Here is a 25649-nt window from a genome sequence, read left to right on the forward strand (position 1 = left end):
GCATGTGGGGAGTGGGAGCCTATTTAGTTCTTTGAATTTCTATATTTCTTTCTATTCTCCAAGGACAAGAAGTTCTAGATGTCTATTATACTTGTAGGATTAGGTTGACCATATATTAGAACGTCATCCTGAAAAAGTTCCATTGAATATTGTTCAACCTAAATCGTAAAAGCATTCTCCATTCTATTATGGTCATTAATTATAGCTTTTAATGGAGAGATATAAAAAGGATCCAAAGTAGCTGTTAAAAAATTTTAATAGCACAAATCCTTCGTCAATAAGTTGGTAGGGGGTCGGTTCCGTGGCCGAGTGGTTAAGTTCGCACGCGCTGCTGCGTCGGCCCAGGGTTAGGATCCTGGGCGCGGACATGGCACCGCTAGTCAGGCCACGTTGAGGCAGCGTCCCACATCCCACAACTAGAAGGACCTGCAACTAAGATATACAACTGTGTATGGGGTTGGGGGGGAGGGGGTTGGGGAGATAAAGCAGAAAAAAAAAAAGGTTGGTAGGATGGTCACAATTAAAACTTAAATCACATGCTGATGATTAACTGGTGAGAAGCTTTAGGCACAATTTGGTGGCATGAGATGCATTTTTTATTTACTATGCTTCCAATTATAACGCTCTGAAAAGCTCCCCATGAACTATGGTCATTATTACCTACTCTGCACTGGTTTCACCAATTATAAAACTGCTTCTACTGTCCACATTAATGGAAAGGATAACTACATGGAGCAAACCTTATAAGGCCACTATGATGGAGTCGGAAAAAGCAAAGGCAATCTCTGGAAGCTACTGAATTATTAAAGAATTTTCCAAAATATAGTCATTGGCTTGCCACACTTTCCCTATGGCTGCAGCTAATCTTAAAATGAAAAAAAATCACTTCCTAGACTAAATAACTTTGCTCATGACAATAAACACATGAGTTCCAGGAGAAGCCCACAGAGCTGTATAGTTCTAAATCTACCCAATGTAACTCAGAAATAAGGAAATAATTTTCAGGAGTGTTTTGTAGGATCTTTCATGTCCCGTGTTTTCTCAAAAACAGTGATAATTTTAAAAATCCTCTGGGACAAAGGTCTGTTTTACAAAATCAGCTTAGGTTAAAGGAGTCAAAGGAAATTAGTAAATGGAAATGGCAGCAAAGAAGCAGAGATGTGTCTCCATGGACCTCTTGAAGATGCAGGAGTCTAGACAACAGGGAGTGAGGGTGGCGGCTTCCTGACCACCGCTGTGTCTCCGCAAAAGGAAACTAGAAATGTCTCAAAATGTCTGTGCTTCCTTCCCCCTCACATACTTCATCTAGGTACTGACACCTCAGACAGACACACAAGAGTAGGGAGTCATGGTGTTATGAACACATATGGAGGAGTAAAAGTGGAACTAAACACAATCAACCTGCTGCCCCAAACTATTCTGTACTTTCTCAGTGGGCTCACTTATCTAAGAACTAATTTTAATTCTTTCAGTTTTAAGTGTTTTACATGCGGTTACCATAATTAGTGAAAGTGCTATGGTACTCTGGCTACTGATGTGGCATTCTTGAGAAAATGGACCAGACCTAGACTGTAAAAACACACAAAGCCTTTTTGTTTGCCGCTGTAGCTGTTGGATTACTATGGCAATGTGAGGGATTCACAGTGCCTTTCATATTCTATTCATCCCAGCTCATAAATGGAAAGCGCTTGTCCTTAAATCAGCCTGGCTTCAATACTTGACAAGTGAGGTCAGTTACAAGCCTCTAGAATTGTTCATTACCACAAGTGTTCATTATATTTTTAAATAAATAAAACACTTTATTCCATCTTAATTTTAGTATCTTATTCTTTCAGTTGTTTCTTTTAAAACGTTTACGTATGTTTTAAAGTCTAATCTCTTTTGAATTAGCTTTTGACTAGCTGTGAACTAAATATCTGATACAAAGGAGGGCCTAGAAATCAGAACAATTTGGATTTCTAAATGCCAGAATATACCCTAAAAGACACCATTCCCAGCACTGCCAGGATCCAGAAGAATCATCTGATGAGAGAATGGTTATAGGGAGATCATGGCCAAGTGGTGTCTCTTTGAATCAGGTGAGTTATAAATACGTTTTGCACAAATCTATACTCAAAACAAATCAACTTTGATATTGCAAAGGATTCTAGGAGGGTGAACTCTGTCTAAAATTGTAGTGGGATAATTTAGCCCTGCTAACTTCCTCCAGTGAACTTTCAATGAAGAGATGAGCTTGAATATTCTTCCACTTCTCTAAGCAGTCCTTAAATATAATAACAAAAATGTTTTACTTATAGATATATCTATGCTTTGAAATTTTTGATGATTGATAAAAATAGGTTGGCAATACAATTCTTCTGCCTTCTGTGTAGTAAGGTTACATCCTTGAAAATCCCTGAGGCCTCTAGCTTCCATTTATGAGGTGCTAAATATTCGACCAGTGAGCCAAAAAATGACAATAATCCAATTACTATTGGCTACTTCCACAAATTTAAAATCACTCATGTTCAAGTGAGCTTAAAATTAAAATCTGGATTATATAAATTCCAAATCATGCCGAAATCTTACATGCAGATTCACAGAAATGAACAGTAGGTTGCTTTTATTTTGTTCTTCTACTGTTATATTTTTATTTATAATGCTGAAAAATAGATCTAGAAGATACCAGAAATCAAATAATCCTAAATCTGGATAATGTTTATTTGTGTAATATATTTATGTGACGTATTTTATTTGTAAATATGATTAATGTTTCCTAAACACTGGTTCTCCAAGTGTCTCAAGTCAGACACCAGATTATTAAAAATTTTAAACAAATTTCTTTACATCAGGAATTAGCAAAGCTTATTTGTATTGTGAATTCTAAGACTGAGTATAAGTATGCGCCATTTCACAAATGAATTTGATCATGGCCTAACTATTGGGATCCCAAGAATTTGGGAAACATTTCTCCAAGACTATTATGTCACAAGCTTCTAAAATAATCCATTCCATTAAACGTGCTTTAACAACCTTTGGCATCAGAATATTATTACTGATACAGAATTTAAATTCCTCTTGTATGTTTTCTTCTCATACTCGCTTGCTTATCATTATGGGTGTGAATTTGTTAACTATACGTTTGAGTGATCTTTAGCAGTCATCATGTAGGCTCAGAATTCCACGTTTGCAAATCACTCCAAAACATCAATCAATCTCATTTCAACTCTGCAATCTCATTTTAAATGTGTTTTAAACTTCAATGTGGACTAGCATGTTAAGAAACGCCAACAAAAATGAAGGATCATTTTAATTCCAATATGTTTGTAGGTATAGTGTAATAAATCAGAAAACTTTCATGTGTGTAAGGAAGGGAAAGAGAAGCAAGAAACATAAAAAATTGTTTTTCTAATTGTTAGTATAGTTGTTATTCTAAAAATTCGTAATCATGGATGACACTATATCTAATTAAATGTCCTAATTTCTCAATTCAAAATAAGTGAATTACTACTTGAGAAGTGTATCTCTTCTACAGTTTTAGTAGTAGCACCATTGTTACAATAATCTTTGCACTAGTAGTTTACTTAAAAATAATACACACACATTATAAATATTCATATCATATGAAAAAGCATATAGTTTAAAACAAAGAGCCCTTCCTCCTCGCTCATAGCCTGAGTCTCCCTTTTAAGACACAGCCATTATTAAAGATTCCTATATTTTTTCAGGAAAAAAATGTCTATGTATACACAAGCATGTTAAGTGATCGTATCTATTTAAATACATATTCCATTTTTATGCACATGAGCATTCTATGCACATTGTTCGCTACCCCTTTTTTCTTATGATTATATATACATATAATAGTATATTTTATATATATACATATATATTTTGTGTGTGTGAGGAAGATTCTCCCTGAGCTAACATCTGTCGCCAATCTTCTTCTATTTTGTTTATGCGATGCCACCACAGCATGGCTTGATGAGTGGTGCTAGGTCCACATCCAGGATCTGAACCTATAAACCCCAGGCCACCAAAGCAGAGCATGCAAACTTAACCACTCTGCCACCAGGTTGGCCCCCGATCCTTACATTTTTAGTAAATAGAAGTAAAGAAAACTGTAGTGGGATAGTTTTCCATTTCACATGGAAATTTTTTCCTGTTTTCTATTACATTTGAATATGTGTCATATTTGAAGTTTTTCTTGGAAGGCACAGTATATCAAAACATTTGGTTTAAGATGTTGACAATATGGCAGTATTAATAATAATAGATAACATTTCTGAAGCCTGTACTGTCATTCACTTTGCTAATCACTTTCCAAGGATTATCTCACTTAGCTCTTTCAACAAACCTCTGATAAAATTACTGTTATTCTTTTCATTTTACAGATAAGGAAACTGACCTACAGACTTTACATAACTTGTCCACTCAAGTAACTTGTTTCAGTTATTCATTCTTCCTCTTTTCTTTCACAAAAGCCTTAATATAACCATTCAATTGAGTCTAAATCTTGACTGTAAAGTCTCAGGGCTTTGAGCTCTCAAGAGCTAAGAATCCATAGGGTGTGGTTAGAACCATTTGGAATCTAACCATTAAGTTCAAAAGGTACCCATTTTACATTTTAAAAGAAAAAGAAAGAAAGTCTGATTTCTTAACCTAAAATAAGTTTTCCTAGAAGGATATTCCTATAATCAAATTAAGCTAAGGTTCAGGTTCAACATCCCAACACTCAAAAACCATAGACACTTTGAACCAGAAGGAATCTTAAATTACAGTTTCTTCCTATCACTTTACAGGTAAGAAAAATGAAGCTTTCATTAGCAAATTTGTTGTCCTTTCATACTGATCTCTAACTTGAAAGAGACATCAGAAAATCTCTCCCTGAGGTATGGAAGACATAGAAAACATCCCAGACAGACGAGCAGCTATAACGTTTGTAACACTCTGAGATAGTGGTCTCTGAGTCTTCCCCAAAAGTAGCAAATTCAAAGTCACGGAACTAGCTTTTCTTTCAGCAGTTGAATGCTGTTTCGTTATTGTTGTGGGACAGCTGTCTGTGGGGACAGGGCATCGTGGATCTGTGTTCTCATCACAGCTCTTAATTCACCCTTTAGCCCTTTCTTCTCCAGACCTTAGCCCTTCCTCACAGGACCTGTATTCTATAAGGTTTAATCAATTTTATTGTTTCTCTCTGAACGAAAACCAACTTCCCTATGTATTTATTTAAAATATAGAGACTGAAATGAAATATAGCACTGTACTCTCATGAAGTCTGTTGAGCGCTGAGTAGGGGAGAAGTTGTATCCCGCCTTGGGTATCACAATTTTACACTGTTAATGCTTGCCTGTATTGTACTTTTTTATTTCTATGGCTCAATTATTTTATTTATGGTCCACTGTGACTGGGAATCTCAATCTGCAAATTGTTACATGGCTAGCTCTTAATTGGGCATACTGATGAGGAGAAAAGAAGAGCAAATAATACAAAAAAAAAAATACAATGCAAAGATCATTCTTACTTGGCAGTGGAATAAAATCACGCAACACTAACAATCACAGGAAGTAAGGCCACTCAGTTCCAGCCTAATATCGTCATCGAACAAGCAAAAACACGGAACAGAAATATGAAGTAACTAACCCAAATCCCAGGGCTTCTGACAAAGGCAGAACTGAAACCTGGGCCTCCCTATACCCTCTCCAGGCTTCCACATCACTTGCCATGAGCACTGGTAGTCAGGCCTCACCAGGAAGGAAAGTTCCTGGTCACTGTTATTAACTCGACAATGACCCTGGTTATTGTTATTGATTTAACAATGATAAACCAACACTCACGCTTCAATGCTTTCCAGTTTAATCATTAAGTAATTAAGTTAGTGGAGTGTATGGACTGTTTGCATGAGGCCTGTTTTCTTAACTTCTTTTTCATTTTATTTCATTATTTGAGAAGCAATTATATTTAACAATGTAGTTACGTGGTTAACAAGGGCACACTGGTTCTGGTGTGAGAATCAACATCGTTTTTTTAAAAGTGAGTAGTACATTCTGTATCCTGCAAACATCTAAAGAGGAAGAGTTAATAGATTGTGCAATATTTCCAGGAGGCAAAGTAAATAACCAACAAAAAAGTAAAGTAAAAGATGATCTTATGTTTGAATGTTTCTGGGCTTTGTTTGATGGTTTGTTGGTTTTGTGGTGGGTGGGGAGGATTGTTCATTTTATTTTTATTTCTGCCTGCCATTCCTGTAATAAATTTGTCTGGAAGCTCAGCCTGTTTGACTACTACATACTGCTGTGGAAAATAATCATTACTCCTCAGTTATTCTATTTCTCTCATGGAGAAACCGCTAAATTTCTATTTAGAAAATGACTTGTGGTAAAAAGAGGAGATAAAACTCAAAACTTGTCAATTCCAAATATTATCGACACTTAATATGATATTAACCAGACACACTGAAACAATTGAAAAAATAGTGTTTATTGGGTAACTTGCTCGTACTACCTATGATGTTTGTTTTCATGTTAAAGAATGAAGTTCAGAAGGATAGCATTGCAAACATTGCAGATGGTACTTGGAACATAAAAAGAAGGCTAGAATGATGCTATTTATTTGGTAGTTCCTGAGTTAGGGCTTTGTGTCCGAACAGGCATGCTTCTCATAGACGTGCTTAACTTGATCAGAAAGAGTATAATATACCTTTCCATCCGATTTTAATTTTTTCAGAAAAAACTTCACAACTCACTAAGGAAGCAACTAAATATGTATATTGGCTTCAATATGCATACGCCCCAAGTCTAGGGGATCAGGAAGCAGGGTCTAACGTCTCAGGTTAGGGGCCATGGGGAATTACGTGCCTAGCCGATGAGAATAGATTTAATTGGGTTCTGTTTGTGAATAAACCAAGGGAGGACATACAACTGGGACCAAATCTGCAGTTTATGTTGGCATTGAATATTTCTATTCAGTTGGCCCATGCATGGACCATTGTGTAGCTGATTCCACACAGAGGTATAGGCACCTGTTCTAACCAGTCATGTCCCTGGTTCATTTTAGTCTTCCTAACTCTGCTTTTCTAGTATCCATTCCTTCTTCCTTTAGCCTTGATTCACTCATCAGACTTTCCTTTTCAGAATTTGAGTAATCCCACTCATCTCCCTATATATACTCATTTCTCTATTTTAACCTCCTCTGCAAACTTCAGAGGTCAACTCTTTTCCAGCCCCAGCCCCACTCTTTGGGTGGAGGGAAACAGAAGCTCAAAGCTCAAGTCTTATCACAAGCCCACTGATCCCTGGGTTGAGAGCAGGTCACCCAGTAGAACATTAATAGTGTGTGTTCCATCCATCTGTGGGAGAGTAGTTTCACAAACAGTCTTACTAGATTCTCATTGATTCAGGTATAGAACTGAACCTGTCTAGACAAGCCTCCAGCACTCACCACAGATCTGAGCAGACACAGATACGCTTAGATGGAAACCAACATTGTATATTTACGTAATTTTACTATTAGACGATGTTTCCTAGCACTACTTAACTTTAGTTTATCTATAGAATTAAGCAACCTACTACCACTCAGATTCCTAAACTTCAATAAAGAACCATGAATTCACATTCTGCTATTGTAGAATTTGACAAACACTGCTAAATTTGGTCAAGAATTCTCTGGATTTCAAAAAGGGTTCGCATCAAAATTTCTCCGTAAGAAGTTTCTTTCTAGCCATTGTTCTTTCCCTTTCAAGATAAGAAATTAAGGGATTGTTAGTTATTGAGAGGAGAGATTCAAATTTGGAATTACTAGAATGTATTATCAACTAGGTATCTCAGCAAAGCAAAAAGAGACAAATTGTTTTATAGTACAAGGCTACTGTCCACAGAAATCATCTGTAGCACTATCTTTCTTTGAAACAGCAATTGCCCCTTCATCCTAGTTTCCAGGTCTTATCCTCCTTTCCTCTCTGTAAGAGGTCCTTTCATTCCCTTCTATATCTCCCTCAGCCAGATGAGCTGTCCCCTAAGCATCACTTGTCCTCTATGGCTTTTCCAGAATACTCACTTTTCCTGCGATCACGTCCTTTATCATAAACTTAACTTTCATACTTATTTAGATAGCATAAAATAAGGCTTGTTAATGATGAAAATAATTTCACCACATTAACCCTGGATTCTGTTTCCATGGAAAGTTGAGAGCTCTGTTATTTATATTGTCTGACATGTTTGTGGGAAGATTATTTTGTTGGGTCACAACAGTGTTAATGTGAAACCTATATTAGATGCCATGGATCCAAGAATCCACAGGAACGGGTAACATTTTTTCAAGGATAAGAAGAGATTTTTCTTAAAAAATTGCAAGGTAAGCTATTTTATTAATCCAGACTCGCCAGGTCATTGATATGCCCCAACCAGTTTTATGTCTTTAAAGAAAGAGAAAGTCCCACTTACCTGGCTTTTATCTGATAACACATTTATCCTGACTACCTTTTGATACAGATGCTATGCTGCATTCAAAGTCCTACTGAAAGGCTGAAAAGGAGATTAAATTTTGTAATTCAAAAAATAAAAAAATATATAGGTGTTAAACTTAAAATTGGTTTTACAAATATATTGGCCGTTCTTTTGTAAAGTACCACTGTGCCTATAGCATAGGGGTTTTCAGTAAATGGGAGCTATCAGTCACAAGGCGCTGGATTTATATTGCTTTATCTGGACAAGTACTCATAACGTATTAGAAAAATTTTAGAATTTCTGGGCAGGAATTAAGGAGACAACTTGACTATCCCAAGTTATAAAAGTTAAAATTCAGAATAACTGAGAAGGATACAAAGCAAAGCAAAGAAATAAATCCAGGTTTATAAAAAAGGCTTTAAGCAGAAAGTTATAGGAATTAAGATTATTTTTCCCAGAGACGAGTCATCAGACTAAAACTATTAAGTTTTCAGCTATCAAATATCATCAAATAATGACGTACTGTGATAAATCCAATTCTGTACTTTTTCCTTTTTTTTATCAGTAATGGCCTGTCTCTTAAAATGATATCTTAGTTTAAAGAGCATGAGGTTTATGTTTCAGTAAAAATAAAATTGCTCCATTTCTGTCATGAAGTTTTCTTAGGTTTCTGTCTGCATGTTCAAAATTCTTCAATAGAAAATACTCTTCCAAAAGTAACACCAGAGTTTCTCCAAATTATCTCTAATATTTTATTGTTAATGACATTCAAGTCATGGCCCACAATACACATGTATTTTCTGTAGTACAAATATATTAAATATTGCTTGCAAGAAATCAATTTTCTCATGAAATCTTTTGTATACTATTTTTGCCATATTCAGGAAAATGCCATGATCCACAGGTTTAATCTAAGAATTAAAAACTGGAAAAAAAAATATTACCAGTCGTTTGCTGCTTACTGTGAACGAGTTCCTACAATTAGCCTAGAAAATCTACAGTGTTAAAAATAAAATAGTTTAAATAAATTTCTATATTTCTCTGGATGATCTTACATTTAATGTTAGGTGTCTATGGGAACTTTGGAGAATACAGTTATTAAAGTTTTTATTTTATGTTAATGTGGATCAGCACCTGGAAGAAAAATTAGACTAACTTTATTCCATTCTTTTTATATTTCATTTGCATAACTTGGGTAGAATATGGCAAATGCTGTTTTGTTTTATTTAAAAACTGTAATTCAGGAGATTTATCATTCTCTAATTAAATTTCTAAAAGCAATTGAAAAATTGTCCCAATATAGATATTTTTTATTCATACGTGAATATATATTGCAATTTTAAATAGGCTTCATTAATAATCAAGATTTCTAATTGTGACTAATCCATTTATTCAATTATCGTATTTGTACTGGGGATATAGTATACATCAGTAGACACTGAGTCCAAAAAAGATGAAGAAGCCACAGCCCCTGCCTCTAAGGGAAGAATGAAGAGAGTAAACAAGCAATAGACAAGAAGTGAAATGAGTTCTGGAACCACAGAGGACAGACATTTGAGGGAGACCAGGGGAGACTTCCTGGAGGAGATGGCATCTAAACTGTGTTCTGTAGGATGGGGCTCCTGGCTATTCAGGTAAAGGGAGGGTGTTGGGGGAGGGGGGTAAGGAGAGAGTTCTAGAATAAAACAGTGACATGAATAACAATCCTGGGAACAAGAAGGGCATGGCACACTTAGGGGTATGGCTGGAGCATGGAATTGCAAGAAAGACCGTGTCGAGAAATGTAAGAAGAACCTTAAATGCTGTGCTGAGAAGTTTGTATTTTCTCCTTACTCTAACAGGGAGCCATTGGAGTATTTCAGGCAGCAGTTACAAGATTCTCTTCGTATCTGAGATCATTTTGAAGGCAGAGGGGAGAAGAGACTGGAGGCAGGCCAGACTGAAGTTTGGGAAATCCATTAAACAACGTTTATTTTTTTCACTTCCTTAAGGTGTTCTATCACCGTGTTCTGTTTTACCCTGAACCTACAGAGTCTGCCTAAATCTGTCTTTCAAGCATACACACTTCCGTGCTCTGAGTTAGCTCTGGCCAGCTTAGACTAATGACCTAAGACAACCACCTACTCTCAGACGTTGTGAACCACAGCCTGCCAGGTGTCGTGTTTTAGCTTTAAATTTAGATTTTAACCTCCAGATTGCAATGCAGTGATGTTTCATTATCAGATGAGAACTGTGTCATAATAAGCATGATACTAATAATTCATGGACAAAGTCTGGGAGTTTGTGGATGACTTATTTATTTTATAAAGTCAGTAGATTCAAGGCTTTGCCCAATAAATAATATGATATCACTTTCATTCATATTCCACTTCTTGAGTGGAAGAATAAGGCGACGTGGGGAACAGCTACAGCGGGCAGTTTTATCATTTTGAGCAACCTGGGGCCTCTCTTCCTCATGTACTGATGGAAGAAAGTTGGGTTTATAATCATCTTTTGGGGAGAGTGGAAAGATTAACTGAGATTAAATACTTGAACAATACCAACAATTTATGGAGAGCTCCTTATTTGACAATCACACTATTGAATGAGCTTTCCATGTATTAATTTATTTAACTTTTACATCAATCCGAAGAGATAGGTACTATTATCCTTATTGCATAGATTAGGATGGAAAAGGGTTAAGCAGTTTGCTACTGTCATCTGCTTGGGAGAGCAGAGAGTGGAGACACAGATTTCAAAACCATCCAATTTGGCTCCAGAAGCCGCATTCTCAAACTCTGATCTATAACGGAAAGTAAACATAATAAAATGAGCACTTACTTTAAAGAACGCTTAAGGCTGTAATGAACAAGTCCGTGGCCTCAATCCCCAGGCTGCCCTCCTATAGCAGGGCCAGAAGAGCAAATATCTACTTTCAATAGGAACTGTTTAAAAGCTGTCTGTGTTTTGGTGATTCTTAAAATGCCAGAGAACTGGGCCATGTCTTTAACTGACAGCATTTTAGTAATAAATTAGGAGGTCTAATGTGTGGGATTACACAATTTTCTGCGGAACTCAATAAAATCATTGCCATTTAAAAAAAATAAATAACTGGGGTGGGGCGGGGGCTGGCCCAGTGGTGTAGTGGTTAAGTTCGTGCACTCTGCTTTGGCGGCCTGAGGTTGACAGGTTCAGATCCCAGGCGTGGCTCTAGCACAGCTCACCAAGCCATGCTGTGGCAGCATTCCCCATAAAATAGAGAAAGATGGGCACAGATGTTAGCTCAGTGACAATCTTCCTCACAAAAGTGAATCTCATGAAAGGTAAATGAATTAGGCTCAGGGTCACACACAGGTGATGGGTATCAACTCAGAGTGAAAATATAATTGCAGTATCTAAATCAAGGAGATATTTAGGAAAAAAAAAAGGGGAGAAGATGTGAGTACAGACTGTTTCCATGCAAAAATCTATAATCATTTGGATAAAAATCTTGGCAGAGTAATTGAGGAAAATACTAGCTAGCTTTTCTCTCCTATTCAAACATATAACTGTTTTCATTTAATAGATACCACAAAAGTAATATCAACAATATTCATTATTCTCCCATTGGAAATACTTTGTTCTGCTTTCATACCTTGCTATATTAGAGTGAAGTATGCTTCTCAAGAGTATACCTACCTTAATTTCTTCTGGCAATTTATTATCCAAAAGGTACAAAGAACTAAGAACTACGCTTTTAAAACATATACTCTTTGTAGAAGCATTTTGTTGAATCCTATTAATAAGAGGAGGATATTGTTTAATTTCCAAAATATTACCAATTTTAAAATTATAGATTTAAATAATTTCACTATTAAACTAGAGAAAAATCATAATAAATAGAAACATCCTACAGTGCTCATAAAACAAAAGTAGTGGAGCTCCCTCTATTGAATTATAGTTGAGAAATATGCCTTGCATTTAAAAGCATAATTTCATCATCAAAATGATTACATCATAATACTTGTAAACCTTTTCTCTTTCTAAGGTCTAATATCTTTCAGATTATAGAAACAGATATACAATATCAATTTCTAAGAATAATGTGAATTACATATGTCCTTATGATTTTAGAACATGTGTTCTTTTTTTCTTAATGGTTTTTATTTGCAGAAATTACATTTTAAGCCTTTGATTTTCAATTTGTGTTTTTCTTCTGTTTTCCTTAAGGTGATAAAACTGAAAAGTTATTTGACAGACATTGGGATTATGGAACATCCTAATAAGAATATGAATTCCAATTTTGTTACGGAAACTCAAAAATGTACCTAAATGGAACTGAAATAGATCTTCCAATCAGTAAAATGAGGGTTTCACATATTTTCCTGATATGAATAAACTCAATTATAATATTATGATTAGTGAAAAATGTGATTCATAATCACTATTAGTGGTTGAGAGTCCACTGTGTGCACTGAGAAATGCACTATACACTCATTACGTTTTTGAATATTCATATCAAGTGAGCTTGGTAGTATTGTTATGCTCATTTTACCAATAAGAAAAGAGAGACAGAGATAGAAATCAAACTAATGCTCTGATCCATAGCCCAAGCTCTTTGAGCTCTTGTGCAATGGAATCTGTGTGTATATTGACAGTCTGTCAAATCTGTGAGCACTGACAGTCTATAAAAATTAAGCAGAGAATTATTATTTTTAACATCATGGAGGTATAGCCGTACCGTCTACAAAAAGTCACCACTCAGTTGAAATATTTTCTAGTCAAACATTTCAGATCAATTCTAAAAAATGATAACCTCCAAACCATACCCTGAAACTCTACTCTTTTTTACTGTTTTATCATTTATGTTAGAAAGGAGACATATTTCTTATCAGCAAAGAGAAAAACAGTTGAGCAGATGCAGGGTTTCTTTTAATAAACAGATACTTATTTGCCATTCTAGTATGATTTAAAAAAAGCAATTTTATCTTACACTAAACAGTCATTTTTAAAAGAAAATTTCTATTTGAGAACTAGATTACCATCCATTGGGGTTGGGTTGTTAGGAGATTAATCCAACAGGACAAATCCAAACATGTATTACATTTTACTTTTAGATCTGATTGCAAAAGCATTATTCATATTTAGAACCATGCCCATCTCCACAAAAATATAAAACCTATGTCTTAAAACCAACGTAAACATTTCTCTTGGAAAGTGTCATACCTATCACCAGGTAGAGAAAATGCTTACCGAATAAAGTATAAATGCCACAAGTTTGAACATTAAAACGAAATCCTGGGCAGAAACGGCATTATTCATAAAATTACAGTATGTGCATACTAATATTAACTCCATTATGAATATTTATTCCCTTGTTTAAAAGGTATATCCTCAGTATATATTTCTTGAAAACTTTTCATATACATATTGTTGTGGTTTTTCTACATAAAAGGGCTATAAAAATATATTTCACTCCTACTTTCCATAATAGGTCCAAAAATTACAGGGTGAAACATATTTGATGATACTGATGGTTTTTATAAATTTACAGAAGATGGTACATTTTAGCAGCTCATAAACTATTTTGATGAGCCTGTCAAACTTGGAAGAATTGTTCAAAATACAATTTACTTAAAAATAATTGAAGTCTCTTTAGTAAGACCTATTACACAAGGTTTACAAAGCGGCATTAGTTAGACCACCCACACAATGTACACTGTACCTACAATGAACTAACACAAATATTTGGAAACCATTTATATAATGAAAAACACTATCAACTACTCTTAAGGCTCACAGGTTGTTGCCTTTTATTCCACTGCTCTAGTTAATCTGATCCCACAGAGTATGAATCTTCCCAAATGAAAGAAAATATGGCTGACAATTACATAGTTTATGTTCCAAAAGTTAGCCGTCTTATGTGGAAAGAGCAATGGTAATAATTCATGATAAATGTACTATTTCTCCCATTTTGGCTCCATCTCATGTATAATAAAGTTAGGCACCAATCTATCTATAGCTTTTGCCTTACATATGAGGGTGTGTGCCTATTACTCCCATAATTCTCATTTTTCCCACAGGCTTTAAATAAATAAGAACCAAACTATTATCCTGGTTTATTTAAAAAAGTTATATTAATAGTACAGAGTTATAGAGGAAGTATGAGGAAGGGGCATCTTCATATACTTTTGTTGGGAGTTTTAAAAGGTACATACTCTTTTTATTTTTGAGATATAATTGACACATAACATTGTATTAGTCTTAGGTCTACAACATTATGATTTGATACATGTATATATTGTGAAACAATTACCACAACAGTTAGTTAATATCTATCGCCACACAGTTACAAATTTTTTTCTTGTGATGAGACCTTTTAAGATCTACTCTCTTCGTAACTTTCAAATATACAATACAGTATATACTCTTTGAACTGCAATTTTAGAATTTCTTTCTAAATCAAAAATACATATATTCTTTGACTTCTGAGACACTTCAATTCACTTTCACTTCAATTCAATTTCACTTCTGAGACACCTTCCTACCAATGTAATTGCACATATGGACAAGAACATGCATTAGGATGTTCACTGCTGTATTGTTTGTAATAACAAAGATTGGAAACAATCTGCATTTCCAAGAACTAGTGAAATGGTTAAATCAATTATGGTGCATACAATAAAATCCAATGCACCATGTTAAAAACTGAGATAGCGCTATATGTGCTGGTACGGGATAATCTCCAAAATGTACTGCTAAGTGAAAAAGGAAAGGTACAAAATGGTGTGCATAGTATGTTCCCACTTGATTATTTAAAGGGGGTAAGTGTATATACAAATATTTGACAGAAAATGAGTATTTGAATAAGATCGAAGAGATCCTCTTCTGAACTCCACAACTGGGAAGTAAATTAGGAAAATCACAGGAAAGTATTTGAACAACTCCAAGGAATTCCTGGCACCTTCAAGAGTGAGAAGCCATGTTCCTTCCCACCTTAGGGTCTCCACTCCTGTCATTCGCTCAGTGCGTATCTTGTGCTTGATGATTCCTCAGCACATACCTCAGATATCACTTCCTCAAAGAACCTTTCTCATTTTTTCCTAAACCGCATCTAGCCACTTTGATGTAAAATGCTCTTTATTTGTCCTTATGGTACTTAATAGAACTTGTAGCAAATAATTATAAAATTAGTCTACTGATGTCTGTTTCCCAAAGAGAACATAATTTCTTGGAGAAACAGGCCCTGACTGTGTAGTATTATTGCAGTGTCTCAAGCAACAAGGCCAATACTTTGCACATATTGAGCACTTCAATAAATATTTATTGAATTCTGTTACGTATGTTGAAAGACTAATTCACATGGCTAACAATGGAACCTTAGGCCAGTAGCTAAGTAATTTTAAGGTTCTTTATGGCTCCAAAACCTTGACCCTATGAGTCTAGGCATACATGAAACTAAGAGCACTGTCATCTCTTAAAAATTGTGGCAAATTTGCTGTTGAATTTTAGGTAATCTCTTAACCTGTGGCTTCATCTATCTCAGCTGTCAAATAAGAGAACTGAACAAGATGAATGGCTAAGGCACCTTCTCATTTTTCCAACAATGCCTCTTCTACTACATTTTAGCTCCTGACCATGAATTGCACACCTTTAACACTTCGCAATCAATCTGTCTCTCTCTCTCTGTCTCTCTGTCTGTCTCTGTGTCTCTCTTGCTCTCTCTCACTCTGTCTCTCTCTCTCACACACACACACACACATTAAACTTTCCATAATTTTATTCCAGGGGAAGGTAAGGTTTGAGCAGTAGGAAACAGTATTCTTATGGGACACTGCTTGAGCCCCTACAGTCTGTCATATTCCTTGCCCCAGGATCTAGGAGAGGAGGGTGTCAACTGTGAATATGGGCCTAAGCATCTGCAGTAAGAGTCCTTGCTGCTGCCACATCCTGAACTACTATTGTGAGAGGTAGACTGATTGCAAAAAGGGTCCTAATTCTCTCTCCTGGTCATTAACCACACGTTTTGCAGTGTTTTAGCTCCTTCCATTCCACAGGGGGAGATGATTTCCCCACTCTTGAATCTGAGCTGGGCTTGGGACTTATCTTCACCAACAGAATGTGGCAGAAGCTATGGTTTGTCTGAAGAAGCCTTGTACACTTCTGCTTTCTCTCAGAATCCTGCTTCCACCAAAAGAACAAGCCTAGCGAAGCCTATTAGAGAATGAAAACCCATGGAGAAGAGTGCATTTTCCCTGAACAACAACCAGCCAACTCCCAGAAGCAAAACTGCCTGGGTGGGCCCACAGCAGACTACAGCAGAATGAAGGCATCTAGCTAAAATCAGAAAAACACCTAACCGCCCAGAATAAATTGCCAACCTGCAAAACAATGAACTACATAAAATGGTTGCTGTTTTAAACCTCTGTGTTTTAGAGGGCTTTATCACGCTGCACACTTAACTGATACCCTGTGGTTCAAAAATGTAGTAAGAGTAGAGGTCTACTCTTTCATTGCTTTTTGCTTGATTTGGAGCCAGGTAAATTCCATATCCAGAAACCTCCCAATTATTAGGGAAAATACTTGGTAATATGCTGACAAGAGTTTTAGTCACAGTGGCCAATGCCCTCTCCCTTCATTCCACCCTTTTAATGAGGACAAAACTACAGCATCCTTTGTCTCATGTGCTTCCATGATACCCTCTCACCTTTTCTTACCTCCATCCACTTTGGGGGTTTTCTGAGTACCTGAGACACTCAGAGATAACTAAGCAAATAGCACGTGGGTGCCTAATTAGGAATGGTCAGTCTTGGCATGAACTGTCCTAGCCATATTGCTGGCTGCCCCAAGTCAGGTCACCATTTCTAACTGATACAACTGTAGCTTCCATGTACAAAAACACTTAGGGCTTCCTTCAATTTTATAGACATCCCTGGTAATATTTTTTCATATCCAAATTGATAGTGGAGCTACTGAGAAACCTTACAGGAGATCAGAATGGGTATTTGGAATTGGCTGAGAAAGGGTTTCAGGATCAGAATGAAACGGGCCTTCCATAGATAACTTCATACTCAGTATCACTCCCAGGTGAATTCAAACACCATTATTCTCTTGGCTTCTCCATTCCAAACCATGAGATCCTTAATGTTTCACACCTACTGCAACATTCTGGGGTTCCAGGCTATAATCTTGACTCTCTCTTATACTTCACATTAAAGGGATATATAACACCTTATTGATATTTCACTGTAGCTATACTTAAAAAGGTTAGAAATATGCACTTCTTCAGGATAAGGAATGCATGTCTTATAGTTAAGTACTCTAAGACAGACATATAGACAGGCAAGTCATTAATAACTATGGTGAACGTGTAATTTGTCAGCCAAACTTCACTTTTGAGAGTGAAATAAGGTACCATTAATAACTCAATCAGGACATTGGCATAAACGAGGACCGTCTTGGATATACCAGGATGTATGGTTCAGGGAGTGATAGACAAGAGAGATTTAAGGTGGGGGAAATAAGGAAGCAAGCCAGAGAAGCTAGACAGCTGTCTAATTTCTAACTAATCTATTCTCTCACAGTTTAGTTTCACTATGTTGCAATACTACGAATTCTTAGAAGATCGGACACAGGCATGTTCATTGAAGCACCTCAACTTAAAGTCAAATTAAGTAACCCTTTCACTAGAAACTGTTTCGCATTCAGCACAACTCTGTTTCCCCTTGAATGGAAGGGATAATTCAGAACTGACTGGATAAATAAGACAGGAAGTCCTAAAAGCTAATTTCATTCTTGGAACTGCACTACAATAATGGGCTAGGATAATAGGTTACCATAAAACAATTACTGAATACCACAGCACATTTGGAACCAGTCCTGGCTGAAATATATATGGTCTTCCATCTAATAATAAAGGGGAGGAGGATATGAATTTTGTTATTTAAACAGATAAATTAGCTGGATGAAAATATCAATAACTCCAAATATGTGATAATACGTTGTACAATATAGAGATGCTTGTAATAACTATAGGATTTAACCTTATCAAATAGCCTATAATATCCTCTTCTTAAATATAAAAGATATATTCTAGTCTTGACATTGTTCTCCACAGGGAAAGGAAAATTCTGGCCTAATAAAAAAAAGTAATAAGAAATATAAATGGATATTTTTCTGGTCTTTTTCACTTCTTATTGAAAATAAAAAGGAGCTGATATCCAAAATTACTAGTCAAATAAATATTAATTCATCACCCATCATCCCAGGAAAACCTTCTTTAGTATTCCAGTGACTTAGCTCATTTCTCAACATGCCACATACATTCATGTGTAGGAAATGAGATGGGTCTTTGTGAAAACCTAACAATGAAGAATAAAATTGACACTTGGAGAGGTGTTAAATTTGAGTTTCCATGATACACAGAGGCACAGAGACACTCTTTCATCACAGCTGCACCTCTGTTGCTCTCCCACATACTTGGGATATATAATGCATGTGTCTACTTGAGTTAATAGCTTCAGAGAGCTAGAACTCTTTGATGATGTTTTATGTGAAATAAATGGCCAGAACAGAAAGAGGTGTGCTTGGGAATATAAGACAAGGTGATTTTAAGCATTTAAAATACTATACGACAAAATGGTGCCATCTTACACCAAGTAACAGAACTTAGATAAGGCTCAGTTTTATAAAGACCTATGTTTAGTGGCATGAAAACTTGAGGGAGAAAAAAAAAGGAGAAAAAAAAGAAAAGAAAAATTTTTGCCTGCTTTTAATAAAATTGTCAAAGGGATAATTAAGTAGAATAAAGAGTGTTATTTTATTAATAATATAATAAAAGTCTTAATTAATATAGCATGTTCACTTGAAAAATTCAAAATGCTGAGCAAGGGAATTACCAATCTTGCCAAAATCCAAACCACGCATTACATAGGGAGAAAATGGTACAGATGGGATACAAAAAGGAGCAGAAAAGTGATTTTCCCAAGGTTACAATATTCTTATTTGACACAGCTAAAAACTGAACACATGAGCACTGACTCCAGCATAAAGAATTTTCTGGTAACGCTGAAGACTAGTAAAGTAGATATTTATTGATTTCCTTCTTTTTAATAGGTCAACAGTAGCAAACATTCTCTTCCAAATTTCTGTTTAAAAAGATAAACTGGTTTGAATTTTCTAAAAAGTCAGAAAAAGTTTGGAACTGGGTTATTAAAATATTTTGGATTTCTGTAGATTTGAAAACAACAGGAAAGCACTGGATGTCCTATTTCCTTCTATATTGTGCTTCAACCATGGTGCAAATCAGCTTCGTTGTTTAGGAGCATCTTTGGGGTGGACATACAAGGCTTCGTCACATGAACATGTTAGCATCAGCCATCACTTACATTTCATTCTAGGAAGTATATACGCAGTTTAAATAGAGGCAGGATTCCAGCAGGTATGGGTTACACTAATGCGGTTTTTTGAGACCTAAAATCCTTTCCTACTGTTGGGGTCTCTTTCCCCAGTGGGAGACGAACTCCTCCCCATCACACATTTTTTTAAATAGCCCTGTTCAGGCCTGGAGGAGTAAGCACAAGATACTATAAGGAGTTTATCAAAGTAGGAAAAAAGATGGAAAATTAGCAATTGGAGTCTACTGACATTTCTCTAGGAATACAATTTATATAAATTGTAAAATGACTCTGCCTTGCCCAAATGGGCTTTTTACCTTAGGTCATTAGAGACAGAGTTTTGAGCTGAAGAGATCTGGGAGGGTAGATCCTCAGTCCCTGTTTTACTTACAGTTGAGAAAGCTGAAGCCTGACGTGGTGAAATGACTCGCTCAAGTGCCTGAGGGTGAATGGTCCTGAGCCAAGCCTAGGAAAGCAGCTTACTGAAAATAGTACCCCAGTAAATTGTAAATTGCTACTGGATTAAATAAATTATCAAGGATATTTATTGTTGATATTGATGTTGTTGCAGCATTTCAGTTTCGCTTCCATTTCTTTGGAACAGTCGAGGCTAAGAACCTATTTTGAACATGAACAGAGAGATTTCTTTCTGTCTCTTTGATCATGGAGTGGTCATTGGGAATTAATAATAGCCTGAAGACATCCTAAAACATATTTACATTTGTAAAGGAAGGCTGGTTACAAGGTCAAAGTGCCCTGATTTTTAATCCTACGTGAACTTTATGGTGTTTTAACTGCATGCAGCCCTATATAAGCCTCTTCAAGCAACAAGGAAGAAGGACCCTCAACGCTGTGTACATAACAAGGAAAAAGCAATACTTACTGGCTATCAAGCAGTTTGCAGTTTTTAAATTAATAAATTTTAAAAGTCCCACATCAAGTGGTCTGAAAGGACATTATCTGAGTTGATGCTTTTCCCAAAGCCTGTTGAGATAAACTGATAACGGTCCGAAGTAACATCCCACTGAAAAAAAGCTTGAAGCGTGCTTACGTCTTGGAATGAACCTTATATCAGCGAGCAATTAAGAAAATTCCAGAGAGGGGTGCACACAGTTGATCCAAGTGAAGAAACAGTTAACTGCAGGGCCCCACCTCCTTGTTGTAAATAATCAAAGCAAGCCTTTTTTAAAGCAATACAAAATGTCACCACAGGCTGACGCTCTTTCTACGAGAATAATGAGATCTGAGCACATACTTCATGGCCCTTTTCTCCGAATTCCGTTTTCGTGGTTCATATATATTCTCCCCCTCCCTCCTAAAACAGATAACACGCCATGCCTAAAATATATCAATGACTATGTAGCCACTACAGACCGAAAGACCTGCAGGAACAGTTTCACAAACTCGAATTTTTGTCCTCTAGGTCTGGACACACTATTAAAACTGCTCTGGCAATGAAGGGCGGCAGGCGGGGAAGTCAGGTAGTCCCTGAGACTAAAGCCAGCCCTAGGCGCTGCATGCCCATGGGGCTCAGCTATATACAGAGGGCTCAGAAGGAGGCGCACCGGCCGTCCAGGACTTGCGCCCTAGGTCTGGACATGGCGCTTTTAGTGCCATAACCCTTTCTTTTAAGACACACTGACACCGCACCAAGAATTCAGCTGATATGCCAGCTCTGTACATTCAAGGAAACCACTGATTGAAGGTCTGAGGCTTCTGACCCCAGATCAGCGGTGGCTCAGAACGCTCCCGGCTCGGCGAAAGCGCGGGCTCCGCGCCGGCTAGAAACGCGAGCTTGCGGCGCAGCGAACGAGGTCTGAAAGCGGAACCTCTCCCTTTTTAGCAGTTATGCGGAAAAACCTGTCCTCCGAGGTGGCCCAACTGAAAATACATACCAGCGCGACCGCCGGGCAAAGGCAAAGGAAACTGGGCGTGTGTGCGTGTGGTCCCGGGGTGGGGGTGTAGGCGAGATTACACTCTCGGTGACGAGAGGGTTAAACTGAAGACCAACTGTGGGCGTGTGGATCTTTGCCTTCTACAAACTCCCTCACCTTCGTCCTCTCTCCTCTGCCCCCGGCTCCACAGTGAGCGCCCTTTCTTCCCACAGCAGCCGCTGGAATCGTGCAAAAGTGAAATCCACACTGTGCCAAACCCAAGGGGGTCTCCCCTTCCCACCTCCCGGGGGTTCCTTCTCCACCCCACCTGCTTAAATCCGGCTCGTTTCACAGGCCCCGCCCCAGAGCCGCGGATTTGTCACAGATGCCTCTTTCTCTTGTCTCAAAACAGGAGGCGAGCTCATTACCTCACCCAGAAATGTAACTTTAACGAAGAGATCCGGCGCGGGCACCCACCTCCCCCGCGCCACCTCCCCCACCCCCACCCGCTGGCAACAGCAGTTCACAAACACAGGTGAGCTTGAGGCTCTCGCCCCCTAGCCCCACTTTGGCCCTTTCCCTGGGAGACATCCAGAGGCTTTCAAACCTCTTCTTTGGCCTCAGCTTGCCTACAATTTAAGGGATGTGCGGGAATTAAAGATGCGAAAAGGAAGTGAGTTTTTCTTTGAGAAAAAACGAGAGAAAGGGGTAAGAGAATAAACAGAAGCCGAAATAACAGGAAGTAGGAGTTTTACTTGCAACCGTCTACGAAGGGCTAAAGATCAAAACTTCAAAGGGCGAAAAAAATTCCAAAAGATCCTCGAGTCTAGCGAGAAAATGAACCTGCTGCTCTGTCAAGTGACGGCGAGCACGCAGAACGCCCTGTTCGGACCAACTCGTGTCAGCCGCCCGCCCGGCGGGTCTCAGGAACAGCGCCTGCAGACAGGGGACGTCCCCAGGGGGAGCAAAGGGATTCCCATCGAGATATTTTAGTTGTTGGGGGTTTTCAATTTTTTCTTTTGCGACTCAGTACAGAACCAACCAAGAACTGAGGTTGAATCATAGTTCCTGGAAAAGCCACAAACCCCTCACTAGGGTTTCACGACCCTGGCTGCTAGTCCCCGTTCCGGCAGCGTGCCTCGCTGCCATCATCGCTGCACCCACTGCCCACCCAGACAATGGGGGAGGGGGCGTTCAAACCACGATTTAAGCTTTGGGAGGTTTTTTAAGGGAGTGATTAAAGTCCTCCCTTTCTCTTCCCTCACCCCCCACCCACCGCCCCATCCCTTCTCCTCGTTTCACGGGAAAGTTACTGGGGGATTTATCACGAAAAAGTGCTGACAGATATTGCCTCCGAGAGCTAAGCGAAAGGAAAAGTGCTCCGAGCCCAGTGACGTGGACTTCGCTATCCAGCGACAGGAGGGACTGGCAGAGGGCGAGAGGTCGCCGCCCAGGCAGGAGCCGCAGGGGCAACGGGAGACAGACGGGCGAACCCTGCCTCGACCCCGGCCGCACCCAAAGTTCCCGGAGATTTACCCCGGGCCCCTAGTTGCTGCCCAAACTTGAGCCAAGCGTTTGAGCGCAAGCGTGTGGCACAGGTGACGGAACCCAGGACGCACCGCTGTCCCCTGACCTCCCCCCACGCGCCTGGGCGCACTGCCCCGGGGGAGCGACGCCCGGGCCGGGCACCGAGGAAACTGCCCCGGCCCAGATCGGCCTGGGCCGCCCCGAGGCCCCTGCTCACCTGGCCTGAGGACAGCGGCGGCGATCAAGAGGCAGAAGACCAGACAGCAGGAGGGGGCCGCCTGCGATGCCATATTCCTCCTCCTCCTCCGGGGCCACCAGCAGAGTCCGCGCCGCAGGAGGGGGCGTCGTCCCCGGCCCCGCGCTGCCCGCGCGCTCGCGGGTCCGGACGCAGGGGCAGCGGCTGCTCCCGGACACACTGGCCCCTGGGCTGTGGCGCCGCACCTTCGGTCTCCGCCGCACGCAACTTTGCACCACGCAGCGCCCCAACTCCTCCTCCCTCTCTCCAACACCGCCCGGGGTCCCTTTGGCTGCTCCTGCCCTCACCGGCGATCCTCTCTTCCCGGGAGGCACTCGAGTAATCGGAAAGGTGTGCGCGGTTCTTTTTGGCTAGTCTGTTATTTTCCTTCTCTTGGAATAATAATAATAATGGTAGTGGCAGTATGCAGAAAAAGCCCGGTGCTAGGAAGGAATCGCCGGGGGTGGCAACAGGGGGCGGCGGGTCCAGGCGGTCTCCTCAGGTGGCGGCAGCGGTGGCAGCGACAGCAGCGGCGGCAGCGGCGGTCTCCAGGCTGCTGTAAGTGGAGGGACTGGAAGGCGTGTGTAAGCTGCCTCTCTCCTCCTCCCTCCGCCTCCTCCTCCCTCCTCCCTCCTCCTGCTCCCCAGGACGCGGGCCGAGCAGGTGGTTGGAGCGCGGATCCACAGCCTAGAGGCGCTGCAGGACCGGCTCCGAGGCAGAGCCGGCTCGGGAATCCGCTGGGGTTGCGCGCGCCCGGGGCCCGGCGCCCCTGCTGGGCGGGGCTTGTCGTGGCTCCGCCCCGGGGCCACGCCCGCCAATAGGGAGCAGACGCAGGAGAGGTGCTTGCCTGGGTGGCCCCCCTGGACCGCCACTTCCCGGTGGCGTTCCTGTCGCCCTCGTGATTCGGCCTCTCGCTTCACACTGCCCACTCAGTCTCGCCACGGTTCAAAAAGCCAAACTGCCCTTTTTTTGCCCCCGGAGGCACGTCCCACTGACTCACTCCTCGGGGACTTTTTGGGCGCGATGTTGCAGCCTCCTATATAGAGAGTGATGGGGCAGGCAGTGGGGGTCCGGGAGCTCACCCGGGACCCACCCTTGGGTCCAAGGGCGGGAGCGAAGGAGGAAGGAAGGGATGGAGGAGGGGGCAAAGTTAACTCGCCTCCTGGGCGTTAACAGGGTCAGCTACTGGTTGGCGGGGGACAGCCCACGTCCTGGGCTCTTCCTTCCCCCTACACCCGCCGCGACCCCCTCTCGCGCACACCGTCTTTTGAAGGCGGATCACTTGAGTGGAGTGCCCAGCGCCGAATAGGAAAATATTTACTCTTTCTCAGAGGAAATTAAATCAGGAATTTCTGGACCACACTTCGTCACACGGATTTTCCCAATGTCTGCAAAAGCCAGAGCGTGTGTCTCTTATTTTGAATGAAGTGGAGATTTTAAGTTACAAACGGAAAATCTTCAAGTTACTCAGATTAAAAGCCAAACTGCTCCTTGTCGGTTCCAGAAAGCCAGGCACCCCAGCAGATGGACAGGCTTCTCGGGCAATTTCTAAAGCTTGAATCACCTCCCAGGCGGAAGCTCCGGAAGCTGTGTGGCTTTCAGATGAGGCAGAACGCTTGAAGGAATATTTTCCCCCAGAACACCGGGGTGGAGCTATTGGAGCCCTAGGTGGCTCTAAATCAGGGACGCAGGATCACAACTCTCATCCCCGAAGCATAATAAAACCTTGGTCCTGAGACCACTTCGCCGGGCCATTAAATAGCCTTTCGCGCATCACAGGGTCACCCCCGTGTGAGGCTGGTCTCCAGCAGAGAATCCCAACTAGCAATCGTCACGTACTGCGCTGTCATCAGAAGGCTTCGAGTCAGTCGCCAGCTAGATGGAGGTGAGGGAAGTTGACGGAGGAGGTTAATAAAACAAGTACACGCGCGCACGCACACACATACACACGCACAGTGATCTTTGAATTCTTTATCTTCTCATGCTCGAAACTATTAAGCTCCATCTACAGCTGTGATTTTTGTCAAAAGCGTGCCCATTTTGTCCTCCCGGTTCTCCTTACGGTATCCTAGAGTAGAGCTATTATACCAGATTTTTCCTCCCAAAATAAGAAGTTTCTCCCACTTGGTTTTATCATTAACATTTCATTTGCATCTTATGAACCAACAGGAAGGCTAATGCTAGGAGACAAACGCCTTTTAATTCAATATTCCATGAGTTAAGTTTGGCTGAATTG

At 39.9% G+C, this 25649-nt stretch overlaps 1 protein-coding gene across 6 annotated transcripts in view; it reads right to left on the reverse strand.

Annotated features, from left to right (window-relative positions):
- Nucleotides 1-25288, reverse strand: part of ALCAM (activated leukocyte cell adhesion molecule) — a 187239-nt gene extending 161951 nt beyond the window's left edge. For 3 of the 6 annotated variants that reach the window (XM_070582872.1, XM_008520229.2, XM_070582871.1), the window contains exon 1: nt 23396-25288. In XM_070582872.1, the coding sequence (XP_070438973.1) occupies nt 23396-23468 (73 nt within the window). In that variant the 5' untranslated portion in view covers nt 23469-25288. The other 3 variants (XM_070582873.1, XM_070582875.1, XM_070582876.1) reach the window with 3 other exon arrangements.
- Nucleotides 25289-25649: the final 361 nt, after the last annotated feature.

Source organism: Equus przewalskii, chromosome 18, assembly GCF_037783145.1.
Source record: "Equus przewalskii isolate Varuska chromosome 18, EquPr2, whole genome shotgun sequence".
NCBI classification, from domain to species: domain Eukaryota; kingdom Metazoa; phylum Chordata; class Mammalia; order Perissodactyla; family Equidae; genus Equus; species Equus przewalskii.